At 38.1% G+C, this 23,256-nt stretch overlaps 2 protein-coding genes across 6 annotated transcripts; one reads left to right on the forward strand and one right to left on the reverse strand.

The window, feature by feature from the left end:
- Positions 1-1,484: 1,484 nt before the first annotated feature.
- Positions 1,485-5,545, reverse strand: LOC103722252 (LRR receptor-like serine/threonine-protein kinase FEI 1). 2 transcript variants are annotated; one of them, XM_008812727.2, is made up of 13 exons: positions 5,318-5,545; positions 5,093-5,228; positions 4,941-5,012; positions 4,711-4,782; positions 4,539-4,610; positions 4,381-4,452; positions 4,193-4,264; positions 3,900-4,006; positions 3,569-3,754; positions 3,154-3,489; positions 2,611-2,865; positions 2,257-2,390; positions 1,485-2,171 (listed from the first exon to the last, which is right to left on the reverse strand). In XM_008812727.2, the coding sequence occupies exons 1-13, from the start codon at positions 5,397-5,399 to the stop codon at positions 1,950-1,952; spliced, it is 1,818 nt and encodes a 605-aa protein (XP_008810949.2). In that variant the 5' UTR covers positions 5,400-5,545; the 3' UTR covers positions 1,485-1,949. The 2 variants fall into 2 exon arrangements, with proteins under 2 accessions (XP_008810949.2, XP_008810950.2); XM_008812728.2 differs by having other exon boundaries at positions 3,154-3,486; positions 5,318-5,542.
- An 8,904-nt stretch (positions 5,546-14,449) lies between these two features.
- LOC103720092 (ultraviolet-B receptor UVR8) lies at positions 14,450-21,250 on the forward strand. 4 transcript variants are annotated; one of them, XM_008809631.3, is made up of 8 exons: positions 14,451-14,751; positions 16,005-16,160; positions 16,598-16,756; positions 19,397-19,573; positions 19,660-19,791; positions 19,875-19,973; positions 20,782-20,865; positions 20,951-21,250. In XM_008809631.3, exons 1-8 carry the CDS (start codon positions 14,460-14,462, stop codon positions 21,124-21,126), a joined length of 1,275 nt encoding a protein of 424 aa, XP_008807853.2. In that variant the 5' UTR covers positions 14,451-14,459; the 3' UTR covers positions 21,127-21,250. The 4 variants fall into 4 exon arrangements, with proteins under 4 accessions (XP_026665410.2, XP_008807853.2, XP_026665411.2 ...); XM_026809610.2 differs by having other exon boundaries at positions 14,452-14,751; positions 16,005-16,090; XM_026809611.2 differs by having other exon boundaries at positions 14,452-14,751; positions 16,015-16,090.
- The last annotated feature ends 2,006 nt before the right edge of the window (positions 21,251-23,256 follow it).

Consider the following 23,256-nt stretch of genomic DNA (forward strand, 5'->3'; position numbering starts at 1 on the left):
GACGTGTGTTTAGTCCCACATCGGTTATTCACTGCGTATATCTTAAGTAATTATATAGGATCAAGTAATCTAAATAATATCTTTCGACTAACCATTTTGCGTGAGGTCCTAGGTTATTGCACAAACACTCAAAATTTTTTGAACAGTGCTGGAGCTTTCAATATCTTTGGCACCCTTGAGGGGCTATTTGGTGGGATTAGTTCAATTTAGAGACCACCATAAAGCCTGATTTTGTGCAAAAATAGTTTTACGAAAAGTGCATGGGCAGCCTGCTCTTCATTTAACTCTTATCTATTTCAGGCTTTGCATTCTAGGGAAGCTCGAAAACAGTGTCCATGATGAGCCCCAAAGCTCCACGCCTGAATTTTCGCTGCATAAGAGTTTGCCCCGTCTTATTCAAGTTGATCATTTGGTTCATTAGCTGAAACTGTGGCTACGATCCAGCGGAATCTTGGCACATTGCAATGTGTCCGTTACCAGTCTGCCAGTGATCTGGGCACATGAGAGTCGCAGGCGTGGCTACAAGAGTGTGGTGGGGCTTGTCCTTTTTTAGCCTCCGTACTGCCTTAAAACGTTTAAATGGGCAGGGCCCGTCCAACCGAGACTCACAAGCTTGGTGTGACGAAGTGGGCCTTCCCTATGCTCTAGCTATAAAAACTATTTATTGGGATGTGGGTTGTACCATCTTGGCTTTGCACAAGGCACGGAGAAACAAGCTCGGACCCAATTTCCAGGCATCCAAGGCCTTGGATGGTGGGGTTGGTCATTGGCTCGTCATTTTTGTGAGAACTCGTACAAATATATTTTTAGTTCCACATCGATTATTTGCTGGGTAGATCTTGGATACTTATATAGAATCAATGAATTCAAATAATACCTTTTGGCTAGTCATTTTGGATAAGGTCCTGAATTGTTACAAATAGTATCAGAGCGAACCCGACTCATAACCTATGTGGATTAAGAAACACTGCAGCATGAATCCATGAGGGCTGATCATGAGCCGATCGTGGTATTTGTGATTAGATTTGAATGGATTTGACTTTTAGCTTGACGAGGACGCCAAGACTTAAAAAGAGAGTATATGTGAGGATCCGTGCGGACGTGTATTTAGTCCCACATCGGTTATTTACTGGATAGATTTTGGGTACTTATATAGGATCAACGAACTCAAATAATAACTTCCGACTAGCCATTTTGGGTGAGGTTCGGTGATGGATACTGCGGTCCTCTCTTGTTTTGGTTTGTTTCCATGGTTGAGTTCGTCCCAGACTAAGGTACCCCATCTTAATCATGCTTCAGAAATGAAGTGGGTGTGCTGTAACAAGGTGACCCAGGGCCAACATAATAAAGCCACCACTAAATTAGAATCAATGCTTCTGAAGAAAGGAATAAAATGCTGGTGATGAAAAGTGTAAAGGTGAGTCATCTTACTACTCATAACAAAGCAAAGATGATGCTCGAAACTACTATAAACTGCACCTTGGTAAAGCAAGATCTAGAATAGTTTTAAGGACCTAGGCTTATGATGTAAAACAGTTCCACGTCACATTATACCTCAGCCTTAAAGGCCTAAACGCCCTTTCCAGGAATTCTAGTTGAACTCAGCATAGCACTTCCTACTGGTATTTGTGTTTTGTTGAGAATGCTAGTAGTATCTGATATTGAAGGTCGCATGACAAGCACTTCTGATTTCTTGTTACCAAAAAACCATTCTTTTTCATCAGGCCAAGCTTGATAAACTGAAATAGTCTGCAATCAACGCAGACAGGAAGACAACTGCAATGTTTGTCATCTATGCATGCACCCAAAACAATATACCCTGCTTAACAACCACAGTTCTGGGAAGAAGAAACACATCCCCGAAGTACAAAACTCCCCCTAGGTGGGATGGGAAGGAAATGGCCTTAATTCACAAGCGGTGTATATCTACAGAACCCCGCTCCACCGGCTTAAATGTCCAAGTGAGGCTCGTAGTAATCACTCAGGCAGGGCGACATAATCTCCTCCTCCAGCATTTTTAATACCCTGTTCATAGAAGGTCGATCATCTGGATTTGCCTCGGTGCACATTGCAGCTATATCGAGAATTGCTTCGACTGCTTCGGCATCCACATTACCACACCTCTCGTCAACAATTTCTTCCAACCGATGCTCTCCTGATAACGTGTTCAGCTGCAACACTTGGAACATTAAAAGATGGAAGAAAGAAAGAAATACAATGGAAAAAAAATATATGAGAAATGTAGGGATTACTCACCCAGCCAACAATATTCAGGCCCCTTCTGACGAAGGATGGATCTATAGGCCTCCTTCCAGTGACTAACTCTAACAAGAGCACGCCAAAGCTATAGACATCTGATTTCTCCGTTGCATGTCCATTTTGCAGGTATTCTGTTGCACATAATGTAATATGAATGTCCACAATCACTAGATGAACCTACGAACTGATCAGTGAGATAGGAGCTTTTTTTTTTTTAATGTCCATAGGTTCAATAATAATTTTGGATGTACTAAGTAGATTGTTTTGAGAACTTGACATCACCGGCAAAATTTGATATGTGAGACAGAGTAATGGTGCAGGTAGATAAATTTATGAAAGTTGTTAACAAACCTGGTGCCAGATAGCCAAAAGTACCAGCCACAACCGTCGTAATGTGTGCATCATCGTCTACAAGAAGCTTGGAAAGACCAAAATCTGACACATGAGGCTCCAGGCTTCTATCTAGTAGAATATTGCTGGATTTTATGTCTCTATGCACTATCCCAGGAGAGCAATCATGGTGCAAATATTCCAGCCCTCTGGCGGAGCCAAGGGCAATTTTCATCCGTGCATTCCAGTTCAAGGGCTGTTCATCTTGCCCATGTTCTGAATGTATAGAAATGTAAAGCACAAGTTAGTAATAGAAGGGAATAAATTTCGCCAAGCTCTCTATATGGTTGACTGCTGATTTTCATGCAGACATAGGTAATAGAGGATAGGTGGAAGTGATATAAATATTATGAAGGTTTTGATCACCAATGGAAAATGTATATAGTTACTGATGCATGTATAGTAATCTCAGGTTGTCTATTAGTATTACTTTTACACTAAAAATAACTAAAAACAGGTAATTGTTCTGAAAAATAAAACTAATGCTTCAGTCATGGAACCTACCATGCAGATAGTGGTCTAAGCTGCCCAAAGCCAAATAATCATATATGAGGAGTTTGGCTGAAGGGAGCCTGCAATAGCCTCGCAGATTAGCAAGGTTGATGTGTTTGATGCTGCCCAGAATCTCGAGTTCCCTCTCAAAAATCTGATCAGATCCATCACGGTTCCGATCAATCCTCTTGACAGCAAATACATTATTATCATCCATCACCATCTTGTAGACAGTACCAAATCCACCTGATCCAACAATATCCTCTTCATCGAGTAGCTCCAGCTTTTTTATGATCTCCCCGGATGAATATGGAAGGTTTCCATGGAAAGTGATAAGCTTGGTACCTACTTTGAAAGAATATCAAATAACTTAGGGAGCTCGTAGGAGACTGAGGGAAGAAGGGACAGAGGAGATTATATAGCTTACCAATATCTTGAACAAGTTGTTTATCCACTTTTGAGTATTTGCCTCCTACCTTTCCCTTTCTTGACAGTAAACAGATCCAAAGGAAACCAAGGACTGCAACTAATGCCAGGGCCATTGTAGACATAGCACCTATTATAATCCCATTAAGAAAATGTGTCGTTCGTTTTGGAGCAATCTGTGGGATCCCTGATGATTTAACTCCAAGAAAGATCGGAAACTGCAATCAGTATATTAAATAACAAGGTACTTCATCCTTCTCTACTCATAATAAAGTTAGAACCGTTCTCTATCGTCATTCTCAACTGTTAATAAACTCCAAATCAAAACTTGCCTGGTGAAGCAAAAGAATCCGGGTGCGGAAGCACTGCAGGAAAGCCCATTGAACCACGACATAGTTTCTGGATTGGCAAGCCACATAGCTCTAAATTTCCAACGAACCTGCATCAACTTTGCACCATTATAACAACTCCAAGGAGGTATTAAGGACTAACATACATCCAATCCCTCGCATATCGAAATTACTTTATGACCTATTGAAAATGATGATCAATCTTATATGAATGCATAAAAAGGCACTCATCATCTATGTTGCTAGGCAAGTGGGAGAGCAGGGATGCAACTTACGAGGTATTCCTGAAAGTGCCTAGTATTCCAACATCTGGAATTTCGCCAGAAAAGAAGTTGGTGGATAAGTTTCTGCAACAGAAGGAACCACAAGATTCCACAATCAAAATGCAAAGCTAGCACATATAGTATTATTCTAGATCGGCTAACATAGAATAAGATTAAATGAGATCGTTTTCTAAACTTACAGAAAACGCAAATGGGTGAGACGACCGATTGAGGGAGGTATTGTTCCCCTCAGTAGATTGCTCGACAAATCCCTGCATTTAACATCCAATCAACAGAAATTAAGAGAAAAGATATTAAAGCAGAACAAAAAAAAGGGCCCAGAAGTTAGAGAACATACATGATGGAAAGATGAGTAAGCTCTCCAATCTCCGGAGGAATACTGCCTTGTAGGTAATTAGCTCTCAGATACCTTCACAAACAGGGGAATACAGTTTTTGCAAACAATCAAATGAGAAATACTAAGCGCAAATAAATACTACAAAAATAGGAAAGAGATAGAAAAAAAATACAGTGCTCTTAGCTCGGTGCAGTTTCTGATCTCAGCCGGAATAGGTCCATGCAAGCTATTCTGATGAAGAGCTCTGCAAAGTCTCGTTAACAAAACCAGTAGAAAGATGAGGCCTTTAGCTCATTTTCACAAGAAAGATGAGACCTTTAAGTATTTTAACCATCTCTTCCTTCAACCATCCAGGCATGCTCGGGAGACGGAGGGAAAAATTGGAAAGGCTTAAAGTCTTACAGTCTCTGCAGCCTCTGGAGCTTGCCGATGCTTGGCGAGATGATGCCTCCGAGCTGCATGTAAGGTAGATTTCTGCGGCGGAGTAGAGTTGATATAAGAGACGAAGAGAAAAGGAGAGTAGAGGAAGAGAAGAAAGAGCTAGGATTACAGACATGGACCGAACTCTAAGGTCGGGGAAATGGCAGGTGATGCCGGTCCAGCCACAGGGGTTTGGGTCAGCCCGCCGCCAGCTCCGCAGGATCCGCTTCGTGTCATTGAACGCCGCCTTTAGCTCCAGCAGTGCTTCTCCTAAGTTTCCCAGAAGGCAATGGATTAACTACAGTGAATAGAGGAGGCAAAAGGAAAGATCTTTGCCCAAGATTGAAATATTTTGGTACCATCAGGAGTCAAGGCCGAAGCGGAAGAGACCAGAAGAACGAAGCAAAGCGATGCAGAGAGAGCCCAAATCCGCAAAGACATTTGTCTCCCTCACCACGGACTCTTCTTGCTTGCAGGGGAGGCCAGAGGTAGAGATGAGCAATGTAGAACAAAGGGGGAGAGAGAGAGAGAGAGAGAGAGAGGAGGAGGAAAAGAGGAACAGATAAGAGCTATAATGGTGGGGGTTACGGGAATTGTCCTTTAATTATGAAGACGAACACGAGAGAGAGAGAGAGAGAGAGAGAGAGAGAGGGGTTAGAGAGAGAGAGAGAGAGAGAGAGAGAGAGAGAGAGGGGTATAAAGGGACAGGGGAGGCATTTCTCGGCAAGCGTGCGGTTTTATCTGAAAGAAGTAGCCGTTGCATTAAAGATTTCAAAAGAGTCTCCCACCCCTCCAGCACTCGCCCGTGGGAAGGGACCAAGGGGTAGAGCCGGAGATCAGGGGTTCTGCCGGCTAGTGCCGTCTCTACTCGGAGGCACGTGCCCTGCACGTGAGAAAATAATGTCTCGTTGTAACTAGCACCGGAATGATGGACCGCGCGCATGTGGATGATGAAGAGCCATGGTCTTGCATAATTGATATGCATCATGGTGAGCAGGACTCGAGACTTCAGTAGCATTTTATAATTGCTCTCTCCTCTTTAGTCATGTATCATTTTGACTCACAAACATTGCAATTATCTAATAAAGAGAGTTGATAAATTCAGTTTTATTTTGCATTTGGATAAACAAAGCTGCATTTACTAGTTCTCCTTTTTATTTTCTCATAAAAATAAATTTATTTTAATTGCTGGATTTGGAGAAATAGATTCTTGGAAGCCTAATGCTTGCCAAACTTTTCTATCCCTAGCAGAAAATGAGGCAGCTTGTCTCCTTCAGTTATGTATGCTTGATAAGATTCTTCTTTGCGATAATTATACTTGGATAGTTTAACAATTTTGTCGCACTCCTATTGGTTTTCTTCCACCCAAACTTTTCTATGTCATAGCTGTCACGCCCCCGCCTCCTCAGTGCCCATGTGGGAGCCCCATGAGGAGGGATCGCGGGGCTCCCCTGCCAGATATTGTCCGGTTCCGGAGCTTCACGCAAGCGTCCTTCACCCTTTCGGTTTTGTTTTCCTCCCAAAATACGTCTGCAGGATTAGGAGACACCCGCCTCATATGCCCAGGCTCTAGAACGAGTCTTTCCGATGTGGGACTATTGGGCCTCACACCCTTTCCACCATCGGACAAGAGTCGTCCTCGGCTCTGATACCAAATGTCACGCCCCCGCCTCCTCGGGGCACGTGAGGCACGCAGTGCCCATGTGGGGGCCACATGATGAGGGACCGCGGTGCTCCCTTGCCAGATATTGTCCGGTTCCGGAGCTTCACGCAAGCGTCCTTCACCCCTCTTCGATTTTGTTTTCCTCCCAAAAACGCGTCTGCAGGATTAGGAGACACCCGCCTCATATGCCCAGGCTCTAGAACGAGTCTTTCCGATGTGAGACTATTGAGCCTCATACCTTTTTCACCATCGGACAAGAGCCGTCTTCGGCTCTGATACCACTAAATGTCACGCCCCAAATCCGGATCATGACACGGTCGTGCTATTGCAATCTTATGCACACAATAACACGAAGCCACTTAAAATTTCATAATAAAAATAAATAGTTTCATTTACTAATGTTATAACATTATTCATGAAGTTGGAACAATACAGAGCTTCTAAAATTTAATTATTACATAACGTTTTCAGTTACCCCAACCCTGAATAACACCAAGCTTCCTGCTCCTAGTAGTCTTATTCCTCTGTAGAAAAAGTAAATAAAAAGATATGAGCTACACAGCTCAGTAAGTAACCAAGTACTATCTTATTGGATCAAGCATAATTATGCCAATGCAGTGTTTAAGAAGCTAACAGTTATGGCAAAATAAAGCATTTTATAGATGATATACACAAATCAGGTTATAAAGCAATGCATGTTCTATCAATGAAAGTTCATAAATATGAATATGCATCATATAAAATTCTTGCCATTATTCATGCTTTGAAATCCATAATTGCCATTATTCATGCTTTGAAAACCATGCTCTCAGATGGTAGTTCAGCTATGGTCACTATTATTACCCATGACAGGGCCGTAATTTTACCAACTACTATTACTAGTTGGCGGGGCCATATGCCGAGCTATTATAACCCGCTGGCGAGGGCCATAATCTTTGCCAAGTATTATTCCCCATTGGCAGGGTCTACACCAAGCTATTAAACCCGCTGGCGAGGGCCGTATGCCGAGCTATTATAACCCGCTGGCAAGGGCCATCTGCCGAGCTATTATAACCCGCTGGCGAGGGCCGTACATAGCAATCTGAGAGTTCATAAATCATTATTCTTTTTTTTCATAAATCATAATCATCATAATAGGTTGGAAAATGATAAATGACATCATATAATTTAAAATGCATAAATATGCCTCAAATATCATTTTTCATGCAGTTTATCATAATCATAATTTCATAACTCATACACCATCAAATATTCATGAAGGATGCTCTTTAATCAAATTCATGGATCATATGCAATCATATACTTGATCCTAATTTTGAGAAAATACATCATATCAAATACAATTTCATAATTTCATACTTACAATTAAACAATTTGAAATCAATAAGATTGTGCCAGGGTTACTTACTGCAATTTGCTTTCCAATTTCTTACGTCCGGGTGACAAATTCTTGATCACCTAAATTAATCACATAAGGGTCACATTAATCCCTATTTATTTCATAATTTTCTAATTTATCATAACATAAATTTACTTGCTAGATCTCAAGTCCAATTTACCCAATTTGGAGCCCTTGGGCTCGATTTAGAACCAAATTGGGTTCACGTATGTCAATTGGGCTTTTAATTAAAGGATTAGGCTTGAGTCAGGATCAGCCCGAGGCCAATTTAGTCTCAAATTAGTTGAATTGGGCTTGAATTGGGCCTGATTCATATTCAATTGGATCTGCTGGAACTAACCCAGCTTAATTGGGTTCGGACTCAAATCAATTTGGGCTTAACTAGTTTCGGATCCGAACCCAGATCCAACCTGTTAGGCCAGATCCGTTAGGGTCTTTTCTTTTTTTTCTTTTTTTTTCTTTCTTTTTCTTTTCTTTTTCTTTTCTCCCCTGTTTCTTTTCTTCTCTTTCTCCTTTTTTTTTTCCTTCCCGAAACTTCTTCTCCTTCTCTCTTCTTTCTTATTCTTCTTCTCTTCTTTTCATCTCCTTCCCGAAGCTTTCCCTTCCCCATCTTCTCCCGCAATCAAGAGAGGGTGATGGAGTTCTCGGGAGGGGCCGACCCCAAGGCTGGCGGCACCGCATCGGAAGCCCAATAGTTCCACATCGAAAAGACTCGTTTTAGAGCCTGGGCATATGAGGTGGGTATCTCCTAATCCCGCAGACGCGTTTTGGAAGGAAAACAAAACCGGGGAGGAGTGAGGGACGCTTGCATGAAGCTCCGAAACCGAACAATATCTGGCAGGGGAGCTCCGCGGTCCCTCCTCATGTGGCCCCCACGTGGGCACTGGGTGCCTCACATGCCCCAAGGAGGCGGGGGCTTGACATTTGGTATCAGAGCCGAGGACGACTCTTGTTCGATGGTGGAAAGGGTGTGAGGCCCAATAGTCCCACATCGGAAAGACTCGTTCTAGAGCCTGGGCATATGAGGCGGGTGTCTCCTAATCCTACAGACGTATTTTGGGAGGAAAACAAAACCGGGGAGGGGTGAAGGACGCTTGCGTGAAGCCCCGGAATCGGACAATATCTGGCAGGGGAGTTCCGCGGTCCCTCCTCATGTGGCCCCCACATGAGCACTGGGTGCCTCACGTGCCCCGAGGAGGCGAGGGCGTGACAATAGCTAACTAAGCAAGAGCTATGTTACAACTTCAAAAATAAGAATCAATTTTTAAAAAAATCGCTCTTACTGCAACAAAATATGTGTGTGTGTATATATATACATGGAATAATATATTTTAAATATTAAACAAATCTCTAATTCTAAAATCAACTACTTGGATTCCTTTCCATGAGATCGTAAAACCTTGCCCTATGTCGCATCATCACCTTCGTTAGAAGCCCCAGATCCTAAGAGTGTCAAATGTAAATTCTGTACCTTTGAACCACTTAATTATTTGGCTATAACTATAAGATTTTGAACAAATTTGCCGACATAACACGTTTAGTAATGCTTGTTGAATTATAATTTATAAAAGGACAAGGAGCAACATCCTGCGCTCACCCCTTAAAACTTGACTAGCAACATGCTACTTGATCTTTTTAATGGCAAATTATAGGGCAGGCACTCCACTCATGCATTTCTATATTTCTTAGTATGCAAAGGGTGCTACTTCAGTTGGGGAGCTAGGATTGGAAACTTTCTCCCATATGCTATGCTCACAAAACAAGAAAAGAGGAGAAATATGATGAAATGTATCATTGATTTTTTTCTCTTACGTATCTTGAGCACAAGGCCCACAATTTTCTTCTGGTAAAGATTTTATCTTTTAGAGTAACTTGGTGCGTCTAACTTTAAGAATCTTGTTATCAGTATCTTGCCACGTGTAATGCATATGAGAAATGCGATATCTATGATAAACTCAAAACTTGAAGCAAACTATTGGCTTCTACTTGTCATCCCCCCTTTCTTTTTATTAATATAGACCCCTTTAAGAAATATAAAACACAATGATCATGTTAGAGTTTCCCTATCATGGAGTTGGGCATTGGTGTTATCTAAACTTTTGAACTTGTCTTTATATATATATAGATAGAAATAGAGACAGTGCTGTAGATAATATAGTAGATAGGATTATAGATCCAAAAAAATCTCGGTATAACCTCTATACTTATTACAAGGAAAGTAAAGAGAATGTCAAAACCCTCTTCAAAACTCCAAAATAAAATTTAAAAAAATCATAAAAAAATCAAAAAAAGACTCTATTGAAAAAATATATATTTGAACTCTTCAAAAAAATTATATATATGCTCGTTTGGTTCGCGAGAAGCATTTTTTCTTCTAAGAATATGATTTCTACGAAGCAGATTCCTTGTAAGAGGATGCCTGAAAAAATACTTTTGGCATGTTTGGTTGACAATGAAAAAATGACAGATTTTGCTTATGTTTGGTTGACCATCCACTTTCCTGAAAAATTTATGTGTATTCCTATTATACTCTTAATAAAAATTAGGTCTTTAATGCCTCTTTAATGCTAAAGGACTTTTTTGGAAAAAAATAAAAACGAAATAATTCTCGGCTCATGGAAAAGTAACTTTTCCATGTTTCTCATGGAAAAGACTTTTCAATGATTCCCATGTAAATACAACTTTCTCTTCTCTCTCATTTGAAAACTCCAACCAAACAAGAGACATCTCATTATTTTCCGTTGACCATACTTTTTTTTCTTTTTTCTCCATGAACCAAACGAGCCCTATATATATAGATAGAAATAGAGAGATAATATAGTAGATAGGATTATAGATCCAAAAAAATCTCAATATAATCTCTATACTTATTACATGGAAAGAAAAGGGAATGTCAAAACCCTCTTCAAAATTCCAAAATAAAATTAAAAAAATCATAGAAAAAATCAAAAAAAAAGAAAATAAAAGACTCTACTGAAAAAAAAAAATATTTGATCTTCAAACTTAAGAAAATCCATGGGAGAGAAAAAAAAAAATGCTGACTCCTAGGTGGAAGAAAAAAATATTCGAATTGGTTTCCTTTTCTTTTTATCCTTCTCGAACTGGTTTCCTTTTGTTTTCATCCTGACCAAATTTGTTGCCTCTCGGCTACAGTTAAAAAATGAAAATAGAAATATTTCTTTCCGGGCTAACCTTTCTCGGGGGTGCAGCGTGAAGCCATGCGAGAGATGGGGATAAAGGGGAAGAAATCATGAGCTCAGCATGTCGCAAGGAAAACGTATGCTTCTCAGCAACGCCATTCTGACCAAAGCGGTCAATCTCTCTCGCTCGCTCGCTCGCTCTCTCTCTCTTTTTGATAGGATATCCTTTTTCCACATTCCTGAAACCATCCAATCTTTGATTCCATGGCAAACCCCACAATTGTTTACATTGGTACGTTTTTTTTTTTCTTTTCTATTTATTCGTATACATCACGAATCCTAAGTAGAAAAAAAAAATCATTAAAAGCAAGGAAAATCAGCGAAATTTGTATATTTTTTCATGCATCTATTTATTCCGCTATAAAATTTGACAGAAATTCCGGAATTAAAGAAAACCAATGGAGTTAGTTTTCTAACTAAGAATCACCCCAAAGAAAATCCCAGCATTTTCCCACCTCCTATCTCTTTTCTAAGATCTGAAAACCTCTTCACTGATTTTTTTTTTTTTGTATAAAAGGAGGCAAAAAGAAGCGGCCCAACTTTTATTGAAGATTAATTATATTCACAATAGAAATGAGTTACATTATCGAGGGAATAAAGGAACAAATGCTAGAAAAAGAAGCTAAATGGCCCCAAACCAAGTATCTAATAATCAGGATAGAAAATGTTGATCCTCGTAAGAAGAAGCAATGAAGGAAAGGATCTCATTCGGACCTATAAGTAGGAGCATTCATTGCCTGAAAGTTTCAAACAATTTCTCAAAAAATTTCAGTCCAACACTTTCCTGCTATACCATCTTCTTTTGAACATGAAGAGCTCTGTTTTGTTTATCTCAAAAGATTAAGCTGTTGTACTCCTTCCCACATCCGAATGAGATATGTCTGGTACCTCCTTTGAAGTATAATACAATCTACTGAAAGGCCTCAGAGCAGATGTAGTTGGCTGAAACTCCAACATATGTAACCAAGGCAGAACCATGCTGACAAGGAAAAACATGATCCACTGCTCAAGCAATCTAAAATAAGAGCATTTCTTGAAAAAAATAGAAAAAAAAAATCAATTGCATTAGTCATCCACGAGCTTAAAGGCAGTATTCTTCACTTTTTTGGACCAAATATTTCTTAGCTCTATCTGCATAATAGAATCGCATAGCCCCAACCAAGCATTAAAAAAATTAAGTCTCTTTGCCGTATTTGAGGCAACTAAAGATCTTTTTTTTAGGAACATTCTTGTGTTCCGCTCCTTCTAACAGGTCCAATATATACTCGCAATCAACATGAGAATGACAGACTGTGCATATTTTGTAAAATGGTTCATCCTCCAATCAATGAATAGATTTTCAAAACTTAGTTGAGGATGAAGCATCCACCATGCCGGATGCTCCAAATCCTCTATTCCATAGCAATAAAATGAGACGTCCTCTGTATTGTTCTTTTGCTGATGGTTTGTTTCTTTCTATGTTTATCTTGCATGTGACTTATAATTTTTGGTTGTTATTTGGCAGCCAAGACCAAGCTGATGCTGCGAATAGTAAGGGATTGCTTTGGTGTCCTTTGTGCTACATACGACCTCAAAGAGTTTTCTTTCAGTATTCACACAAAAAATCAGCATTTCCCAGTATTTCTTTCAGTATTTTTATATTATTTTTTAATTAAATATTAACATCCATTAATCCTTTGGATTACTTCTTTGATTATTCTAGTTATATTAATTTATGCATACACATCCATTAAAATTTAATAAATATTAACTTCTATTAATATGTAATTCTTTTGTTTGTTTCTTTTTTATTATATAAAGGTAGTGTTCGAATTGCAACCTCGCATTTAGTATTATAGCAATAGAAAGTAACAGAAAATCAAAAAAAAAAAATCTTGCCTCTTGGTTAGTACTACAATTTTTTCAAATTACTCCATTGATTATTTCTATTATTTTAACTTTATCTTAAATTTTTTATTTTATAAAAATAAATTTTATTTTTCTCTTCTTGTAATTTCTTCAATTATTCGTTGCCATTAGTTGTTGAGCAAAGAGATAAAGAGGAAAAGAAAAGATGTGATGGGTAAAAGTGGACATAACTCTTATTGTCTATTCTGAGGTTAATCCTCGTATATTCGATATTGATGATCACGATACTGTATTAATAATAGCAACATTAATTTGCCTAAATGATATGAAGTAGGTGAATTCAGACCGAATCCGTTTCCAAGAATTGTAGGAGAATTTGGTGAACTATCAAACCTACGATAAGAAAGGGATATTAATCAAGGTAACTAATCCACTATAATATCTTAATATAATAGTAGTCTTATGTATCAAAGACTAAATCTAATTTCATTTTGCTTTGTTAACCTTGCCTCTATTTCTTTCTACAATTGAATTGGCAGCCGTGCATAGGCGATCAAATCAACAATAAGGGCCAGTAGACCTGCTCAACGGGCGAGTTGGGCAGTTTGCTCAGCCTAAGGTGTCCCTTCATTTTTTTTAGGCTTGGATCCGGAAGTGTGAGCCCGCTACTTATTGGGCTTCATGCTTTGGTCAAAAATCTTTCTCTTTAAATTTTAATAAAGATTTATATATAAAGATTTACTTAATATTTAGGTTTATATAAATATTAAATACTTAATTTATTATCAAAATTTAATAAATATTAATATTTACTATTAATAGAAGTTAATTTAATGTTCAAATTGTACTCAAAAATATTTAGTATTTATGAACAAATTAATATTATTATTAATATAAAATTAATATATAACTTATTCATATTAATACTTATTTAATAAAGAGGTTAAATATATAATTAATATATAATTTATTAGCATAGGAATTGTTAATATGGAGCCGATTCATACCTTCACCTTTCTATCAAATAATACTTTTCATTATCTCCTTGCACATAGCATAGATATCATTCTTGTTAACTATTACGCAAAAGCCCTAGAGCCATCCGTCGCTTTCATCTGCAAATATACTTTTCTTAAGATGGAAAAAAACATTTCTATTCAAATATCTCTCTTTATTAAAAATAGAACAAAGATAAATGCACCATGAAAAATAAAGTGAATTTAGCTATTCAGGTGGTATGGAAGAACTAAAATCCTCAATCAAACCAAGCCATAATGATCCATCTATCACGTGCATGGCACGTGACAAGTTTTGGTTGGCGTAAAAGAAAAGGAAAAGGGTAATTAAAAAGAAAAGAAAAAATCGGCAGAAAGCCACAATCCTAGCTATTAATGCAGCCTAGTTTGCAGCGGAGGAGATTTATATCGGGTGGGAAGTTGAGCATGGAAGGAGACTTCTTGGAAGAGAAGGCGGCCGTGGCCATGGGGGAAGAGGACAGGTACGACGAGGAGGTCCGAGCCTGGAGCTGGGGCGCGGCCTCCGATGGCCAGCTCGGGACGGGCACCCTCGAGGACCAGCTTTTCCCCCAGCCCCTCCTCAACTTCCCACCCCTCTCCTCCGCCGCCGCCGCACGTCGCATCGCCCAAATAGCTTGCGGTGGCGCCCATTCAATCGCCTTAACCGGTAACGACCAAGAAATCCTTCGCTCCAAGATTCCATCTTCACCACTTCAACTCGGAATTCGATACTGTTGTGTGTTAATCACACACAAGCTCTCAGCTTTTAGCTAAAAATTGAATCTTTAAGTGTTTCGAGGGTTTGGAACTGTTGGTCTTAGTGATTTTCCCGTCTTGATATGAGATTATCTTTGCTTAGTTTAGAAGCAGGGTGGGGTGGATTAGCTAGGGTTTTGGTGGATATCTTCCTGTAGGCTAACACTTTTTATCATGGAAAGCTTAGATTTAAAGGTGGAATGCCAGTAGACTGCATTGTCGATGTATTAAGGATTTTGGCAATACACATATATGGGTAATCTAGATTGCTAAATTGTTTAGATGCATCAGAGCGTATGTATGTCAGAGGGTTCAAAACATGTCTATTTTAGTCAGCAAGTAATTTTAAACTAACCTTGTTAGACGTAATTCAGCGTATCAGTTATTTAACGTATGGCAATTAAAACTTTTGTTCTAATAGGACCTTGCATTTTGTTATAAATTACTTTCAGATAGCATGCAGTACAAATACAATCATCTCTGATGTATATAGGATATATTCAGGAACGCATAGAATCATCTGTGAGACACTTTTGGTTTTTTTTGGGAAAGTTACTGCCTTGTTCTATGTGCAAATCTCTAGTCCACCTTGACTATAAACTTTGTCTGAAATTGATTTCAGATTATGATCAAGTGTGGGCAAGAAAGCTACCTTCTGTAATTAGAGGATGAATGCCCTTTAATGACATATGCAGATATATTTAAATTGTTTTGGAAGTTATAATTATTTCCTTACAATGAATTTGATTTTATGGCTAGTTTCTTCTTCGTTCTTAAAATTCGTCGCTGAATGTTATTCATTTTTTTTTTGGGGAAGAATGTTTTTGTTATTGAAGTGCCACAACTTGTTAATGATGCCGACTTTATGATTTCAAGTTTCCATCTGGCTGTTACTGCTTAGTCACTTTGAAACTCTGCTAGTGACTTTGGATCACCTTTTATAAGCTCTGCATTCAATTTATATGGCCATGTTTTTATGTTGAGAAACTTCATCAGATTGATTTTTCTACTTGTAGTGATCCTTCAGTATTTCCTTTCATGTTTATAATCTTGGAATGCTGCTTGGCATTTCCCTCATAATTACCATAACACTTTGATATGGATGAAAAATAATATGTTTTATGCTAAAATGAAATGGTGTCTACTTCACTGACAGTTTTATAGGTGATGGTAGGGCACTGACATGGGGGAGGGGTACATGTGGTCAACTCGGTCACCAAGAGCTGTCAAACTGCTTGCTGCCAAAGCCTGTAAAGTTCCTTGAAAGCTTTACTATAACCTATGTCTCTGCTGGATGGAATCACTCTGGCTTTGTTACAGGTTTCTAAATGCTGGAACAATTACTTACTCTTCTTTACCTGATACAGAGATTAAAGTTCAGTTTTATTTTGATGCTTTAATGTGACAAAGGGAATATGAAATTAAAAAATATAAATTAGACAGAAAACGTAAAATTTTAGAAGTTAGCATTATATGCACTACAGATACGACTGGCAAGATACTATTACTAGGATACTGATTACTGGTGCATATTCATGTGGCGGTAAAGTATAAAGCCATCATATTGAAGTTCAATTCTCAGCTCTGGTATATCATGTGCTATTTTTAATGCTGAATGTGCATTTGATAAGGCAGCTTTTCATTCTTACTGTTAGTATGTTACTGTGTCATCAGTGCATGTTGTCTGCCCACTTTCAATGTTGCTTTTGATCTTTGCCGTGATGGTTCTCCCTCTGTTTCTTTTTCCTGCTTCTCAGATACAGGACAACTCTTTATGTGTGGGGATGGCTCATTTGGGCAGCTTGGAAATGGAGATCATCAATCACATGGTTCCCCTGTTGAAGTCTTATTTTTTTCTTCAAAGCATGTTGAGCAAATAGCATGTGGGATGCGCCATTCTCTTGCACTGGTGTCTGGTAAAAATATTAATGATTTATGCCTATTCATGAATTTAAAATTGATAATGCTAATTCTGTTTCAGTTGAATGTTGACAAGCTTAATTTGCTTTATTTATCAGCTTCCCTTGCAAAGCCTGAAAAGAAAGCCACGAAATTCAATGGATACTAAATTATTCTTTTATTAAATTCATTTTTTTTTCTGGCAGAAGTTTGAGAAAATGAACTTGAAGAAGCAATATTCAAGATTTATTTTCATGAAATCCTACATGTCTGTCTATCTTGTCACGATTGTCTGATATGGATGTATCTGGACATTGATTAGTGATTTTGGCACCAATGTCTATTTTAACATATATTTAGCCTCACATAAGCTGTTTTTTCCCCCAGTTTCCATTTTGAGCTTCAAATATAGCTTTTCATACCATACCACTACAAAAAAGTTGTAATGTAACTTGTGTCGAGTACAAGTTACACTTCATCCTTGTTCTGTATTTAATTATAATAATCTGATAACCATCCATCGATATATCATGTTCCTGGTTGATACTTTAACATCATAAAACTAAATAAACTTATATGTCACAAATGGAAGAGTTTCAAAATTTCAAAACAAAGAAATGACACAGCTGACATGATTCTATCATGCACATGCATACACGTATGTAATATATGCTAAACTGAAACAAATGCTATATATGCATTCTCATATGTCACATGCTAAACTCAAAACGATTATATGCGAGGACAGAACAAATTGGTGATATTGAAAAGTAACATTAAATGGGGAATAGTCAAAATCTATCATGCCACATAGAATGATTAATTAGTTTCCTCACGTAAGATTAGATTGGAGTATTTCAATGTTACTAGCATAAGCCCAAGCACTAGATCATTGAGAAAGTAGTTGTAATTTCACATCCGGATGGAGTTCCATGAGTATCAATTATGTTAAAACGTAAGTAACACATTAATCATTTGAGTTCTGATCTGATGGACATTGGATGTTGCTTCGATTTGGCTAAAACGCTTAGATGCAATGCTCTATATAAATTGAGGATTAAAGTGTCAATTAGTATATTGCCAAAAGAGTGTCAGTTAGACTGTTTTATGCTATGTAATTATTAGTAGACTACAACCAAGGGGGAAACACTATTAAAATCAAAGTTTAAAGTTTTGCACATAGTGCTTGTGGTTGTCAAAGGTTTGGCAGGATAATGGCATGCCTCTCTCTTGTTCTAGTAATTAGAAGAACAAACCCAAGGTTTTAGGTACTGGAATATTTGTGAACAGTGTGGATATCATTTGAAAATGAACAACTCAGATAGAATCGAACTTTCGATTGATCCGGGACTTGAGATCTTATGGATGAAGATATGGTCTCTATGGACCCCATTGAATTTCATTCAGAGGGGGAACCCTATAGAGATCTTCTTATCAAAGAAAGATAGGTTTAACTGAAGCTGTTCAAACATGGATAGGTCATATGTCAACTATCACAAGAGAGGTAGCAGCGAGACTTGGACCTAGGGCCTTGTGATACTCAACGAGTGTATACAGAGAAAATAAAGTTTTTATGATTTTTTATAAAGAAGCAGGACCACCAGACCCCTAAATTGTGGATTCTTGTGCCAGAGAGAGACTCCCCAACCTTAGCTTTTTCCTCCAATTCCTCGATCTTTTGTTTACTAACCATGTACTGATTCAAACCTGAAGGGACCATTCCAGACTGATAAGGAACCAATACTTGGTATGCCCCCTGTACTGACTTGGAATCCAGATGGGTGTGTTGTATTAACTCTTGGTACACCTGTACCGGTTGAGTGCTAGTATGTGTAGCGGTCTTAGTACCTAAAACCTTGCACCGAAAATACTAAATAACGAGGCATGCCACGAATCATTGTCTCATTCTTTGTTAAGGCAACCCTTGTATTATGTTAATAATCTCATATCTCTGTACTCACCGACTTACCTTGGGAATTTCATGGCATTCCTCTCTCTCTTACCAAAGTTGCCTTGGCCAAGAATAAGACACCAAGTCATTGTGAGGGTGGATGTTATATCAAGTCCTGGCTAAAAACACTTTGATCCTGAAAGTAGATCACATGTAAATGGGATAAAGCTTGTTGAAAGACTAAACCTGAGTTTGTGTGCTTGAGAACTCCAATTCATTGCTAGCTTATGTGCATGTGTTGTAATGCCCTCAGTTCAGTTACCTTTCCTTGACGGCAACTGTAATGCTGTATATGTGGATGATACATCCAAAAAGAATGTCAGATTATCATGTGGATATAAATCTCGACCCAAGTTTCAGATGGTGGCATGGAAACACACACAAACTAGTGACTTAGAAAATATTGACTAGAGCATATAATTTCATGATTGGCATTTCTGAAAATGCTGTAACTCAAATTGTGGATGCTTGGTTTTATGAGAGTAAACTAGATGACTTCATCATTTAAAGATTTGTGTAAATTAGTTTCCAAAAGTCTAGTCATAATTCAAACTTCTAATATTGTTCTGCTATATTTACAGCAGGAACAGCTATTTGGCTGAATTGAGATTACATAATTTTTGGATCTTTGACCATAAGTGCTGTATCTCAAGAATCAGAAATTGATTCTGTGGATTTGTACGTACTTACAGCATGTGGTAATCAGATGCAGGATCATCGGGCAGTTCAATCTACGGTTTTGGTTCTGGGAGACATGGGCAGATCGGTATGTTTGAATCTGGAACCCAGAGATCACATAATTTTCCCAAAGTTATTGAAGGATTTGAGAATTGTGAAGTTGTTAGTATATATGCCAATGGAGACCATAGTGCTGCATTGTCTGGTAAATTCTGCAGATTGTTTTTGTTTGTATAATATTCATATATTTTTCTTGTGGTATTACTTGAAATTATTCTGCTTTTGTATCAGCTGATGGTCGGTTATACATTTGGGGCAGAAGATTCAGTGGAAGATCGGATGATCACACTCCTCAAATTTCGCCTTCACCTTCGAGGATCACTCAAGTTGCTCTGGGATGGAATCATGCTTTAGTATTAACTGGTACATAAGTCAAGAAAAATCGATATTATTAAGCTCTATATTGTAGCATGTGGCATGTCTGAACTTTCTTGATTATGGTGCAGATAATGAACTGTATATGTTTGGTGGGTATCGCCATGGGATGCTCAGTGGTTCTCCCCAGATGAGCCCAATGCAGCAGACACTGGTTCCATGTGCTCAAGGTATTAGCTCAGATGGCAACTCTCTGGTATTTTCAATTTCTGGTCTCTGACCAAAACTAGAACTATGAAATGCTGCGAGATTGAAGCTTGTGCCTTTTAGTGCAAGAAGAGGCAATTTGTTGTCATCAAGTCGTCTCTGATTATTGTTAACTGTTTCTTCTAAGGCCAACGGATATCTGTCTTTTAGAAGAAGAAAAAAAGAAAGAAAACTGTCTTGACTGCCAATAAACATATATTATATGTATCCTGCTCAAATTTTTTTTATTCCTAGACCTCAAATTTGCCACTAAGCAGCAGACTTAAAGGTCTGAAAATGGAATGCCAAATTGGTTTTTTTTACATAATTATTTTCTGACAAATGGAAGGTATATTCATAAGCTTCTTGGGAAAAAAATGCATTGGTAAGGGAAATTGTATGCATGAATATTAAAATTCTAATAATGAGCAAGAACTGAAGCACTATTGGAAGCATATTTGATGTCTGTTCCAAGGTGGTTTTTTTTCTTCTCTTTTTCCCCCCCCTTTTTTTTTTGTGGTGCATGCATGTTTTTTTTCTTCCTTAGGGAGGGGGACATGTCATGATGAAAGTTCTTTGGATCATTCATGTTGGCATGAGTAAAAAAAGGCTAAAATAGTAACTTTTCCAACACCTCATGCAATTTATTTGGTTATAGAAGTTTGCAAATGTGTAACACAAAATGGAATATTTTGTGAGGCAAGTTATTTGGTACCTTCTCTTTGTGTCTATTCAGTACTTATTTTACCCTACTAAGTCATCTAAGGTGTATTTGACTTGGCATTTTTACAGCACGGACTCTGGAGAGGGTACCTTGTCTTGATGAAAATGTTGTGCGCATTGCAGCTGGTGCCGAGCATTCCGCTCTTATAACAGGTAAGCTAATACAGTAGATATTATATTTATTCTGCTAAAAACAGTCTAAGTTGTGATTTTTCACTTGGAAATTATTTATTTTCAGAGAAAGGAACAATCATGACATGGGGCTGGGGAGAACATGGCCAGCTTGGACTGGGGAACACGTATGATCAAACTTGCCCCCAGAGAGTTAATATAGACTACAAGGGATCAAGTGCTTCTGCTCAACTAGGGATTTACTGTGGCAGTGGATTTACTATTGTGGCGAAAGTAGACTAAAGATATTCCGAAAATTTGTTTTCATTCTGTAACTCTATGGTTCAAGTATCAGTGTCAGCTTCTGTTATGAAATTTTGGTTCTTATAATTATTTTATATAAATGACTTATGGAGTACTCTCTCAAGCATGCATACACACATCCAATGAAATAATGTTGTCTTGATGATATTAAAGATAGCATGTGGTACAGTAAGATGGCTCATAAACAGGACACATCGACTGAAATTAGCTTTAGGATCCCCCATATCATGAGCTAGCTGCAATGAGTTAGGAGATGGATGCACTAATAAACGGGTATCTGGAAACATTTCTGCATTCAGAAAGGAAAGGCTTAAATCGCTCGAAGGCCTTAACAAGTCCCAGAACATCTCCCTTGTTTTGCAAAAGATACAGGTCTATATTTTTACAGTGGATGTGTTAAATTTTGTACTGCAGCTTTTATATTTTTTGCCATGCTGAAGTTTACTACAGCTGTATCTTGTATCATGGTTCTATTCTTTGAGAAACTGGTTTTGATACTACGCCACCAGTGGTTAGAATAGTGGATTTGGACACCGTTGCCACAGGTGGTTAATAATAGTAGATTTGGACACCGTTGCCATCGATAGTTAATAATAGTGGATTTGGTACTTTATATAGCCCATGCTACTGGGTTACGTGGCCATAGCCTATTGATGTTGGAATTTTGGTATCAAAGTTTTTAAGAAAATGCTTAATAAATTACAAAAAAAAATGTTATTTATGATTTATTTTTCAGTCATTATTTTGTATTTTAATTAAAGATCTAGTATGTTTTGACCTCACTCTGGGGTATTATGTTGCTTACTAGGCTAGTGTAGCTCATTATCATAATTTTTTAATTTTCAGATGAAGATACATAATCTCACGGGACATGGGGAGTGCATTAGATTTTGAAGATTTTATTCGATTATTGGTATTTTAGTTAGATTAGTTAGAGTAATTGATTTATGTTGTCATGTTATTGTGAAACTTTGGAAGATTGCTTTGAAATAAATTATTGATTAAAGAAAAAGAAAATTTAAAAATTTGTCATTGTTTTGATATGATCTGCAGTCTTACATGCTTGTATGGTTTGCTGTGCGGGCTTGCGGCATCTGCCGTGCTCCGAGCTTGGCTTGGGGCGTGACAATGGCGTAGGAAGAGAGCTTCATTCGCTCTGCGAGCTGGTTGAGATCCACAGATGCTTGCAGTTTGCTGGTGCTTGCAGGGGGAAAGAAATAAGTCTTCCTTGACGCGTCTTCTTTGCCAAGTGGATTATTGAATCAAATTTTGATTCTCATCAATGACTGAAAGGTGTGCTGCACCAGCAAAGTTTCTAGTAGTTGTGAGAGAGTTGCATACTGTTGTTTATACTGTTTAAGGTCTGGCTGAGGTAATCTCTTTCAGATTTGTAACTTCTGGCAGTCTCAGATTGTATTTGTTGGTTGTTTTTAATAAATTGGTGGGCTTATAGTCTTCTTAACCCTTTAAAAAACCCAAAAAAAAGAGAAAAAGAGTTGAATAATGGAATTGGGCATCTATAACAACCCATGATCTCAGTTAAAAAAAGCTAGATGGAAGATGTAATTTGGACTCTTTGGTCCTCCTCGGTCCTATATAACTACCCAAAATTTACCCATTGCATAGCAACAAGGCCTTACATACTTCCTCCATTTAAGTCAAATACCATGATTTCCCATGGTCAACCCAGATGAGTCCATGCTGCGATATTCTTTAGTCCATATATATCGCATAGGCTTGGTCTGCTTTGATTCCATTACAACAATCTAAGATCTCATTCAAAAAAAGCCTAACTAGAAGATGTTATTTGGATTTCTTAGTTCTGCATAAATATCCAAAATCTACATATTGTATAGCCGATGTGGGACTAAATATATGCCTGCATGGGTCCTCTTAGCACCACGAATGAGTGCTTATAATAGAAGAGTGCAGTTTTGGCGTATCACTAAACTTGCTTGCCTGTAAATTGTACATAGACCTCACAACCTTGCAAGGTCTACCACCAGAGCAATAAATCTACTGGTAAGATGTGGACTCTCAGTGCATCCCACTTCTATTACAAGCATTCTGGTGCAAAACGATGCGTTCTTCTTTGCTTCCCTCAAATCT

Source organism: Phoenix dactylifera, chromosome 16 (genome assembly GCF_009389715.1).
Source record: "Phoenix dactylifera cultivar Barhee BC4 chromosome 16, palm_55x_up_171113_PBpolish2nd_filt_p, whole genome shotgun sequence".
In the NCBI taxonomy this organism is placed as follows: Eukaryota; Viridiplantae; Streptophyta; class Magnoliopsida; order Arecales; family Arecaceae; genus Phoenix; species Phoenix dactylifera.

What these genes read in the sequence shown, in the direction of transcription:
- LOC103722252 (XM_008812727.2), bottom strand. Translation starts at nt 5,399, where the DNA reads ATGTCTTTGCGGATTTGGGCTCTCTCTGCATCGCTTTGCTTCGTTCTT. An exon ending in GACCTTAGAGTTCGGTCCAT is followed by an intron (nt 5,013 to 5,092) that starts GTCTGTAATCCT and finishes ACTCCGCCGCAG; the next exon opens with AAATCTACCTTACATGCAGC. An exon ending in TGCACCGAGCTAAGAGCACT is followed by an intron (nt 4,611 to 4,710) that starts GTATTTTTTTTC and finishes CTGTTTGTGAAG; the next exon opens with GTATCTGAGAGCTAATTACC.
- LOC103720092 (XM_008809631.3), top strand. Translation starts at nt 14,460, where the DNA reads ATGCAGCCTAGTTTGCAGCGGAGGAGATTTATATCGGGTGGGAAGTTG. An exon ending in TTCTCTTGCACTGGTGTCTG is followed by an intron (nt 16,757 to 19,396) that starts GTAAAAATATTA and finishes TGTGGTAATCAG; the next exon opens with ATGCAGGATCATCGGGCAGT. An exon ending in TCATGCTTTAGTATTAACTG is followed by an intron (nt 19,792 to 19,874) that starts GTACATAAGTCA and finishes ATTATGGTGCAG; the next exon opens with ATAATGAACTGTATATGTTT.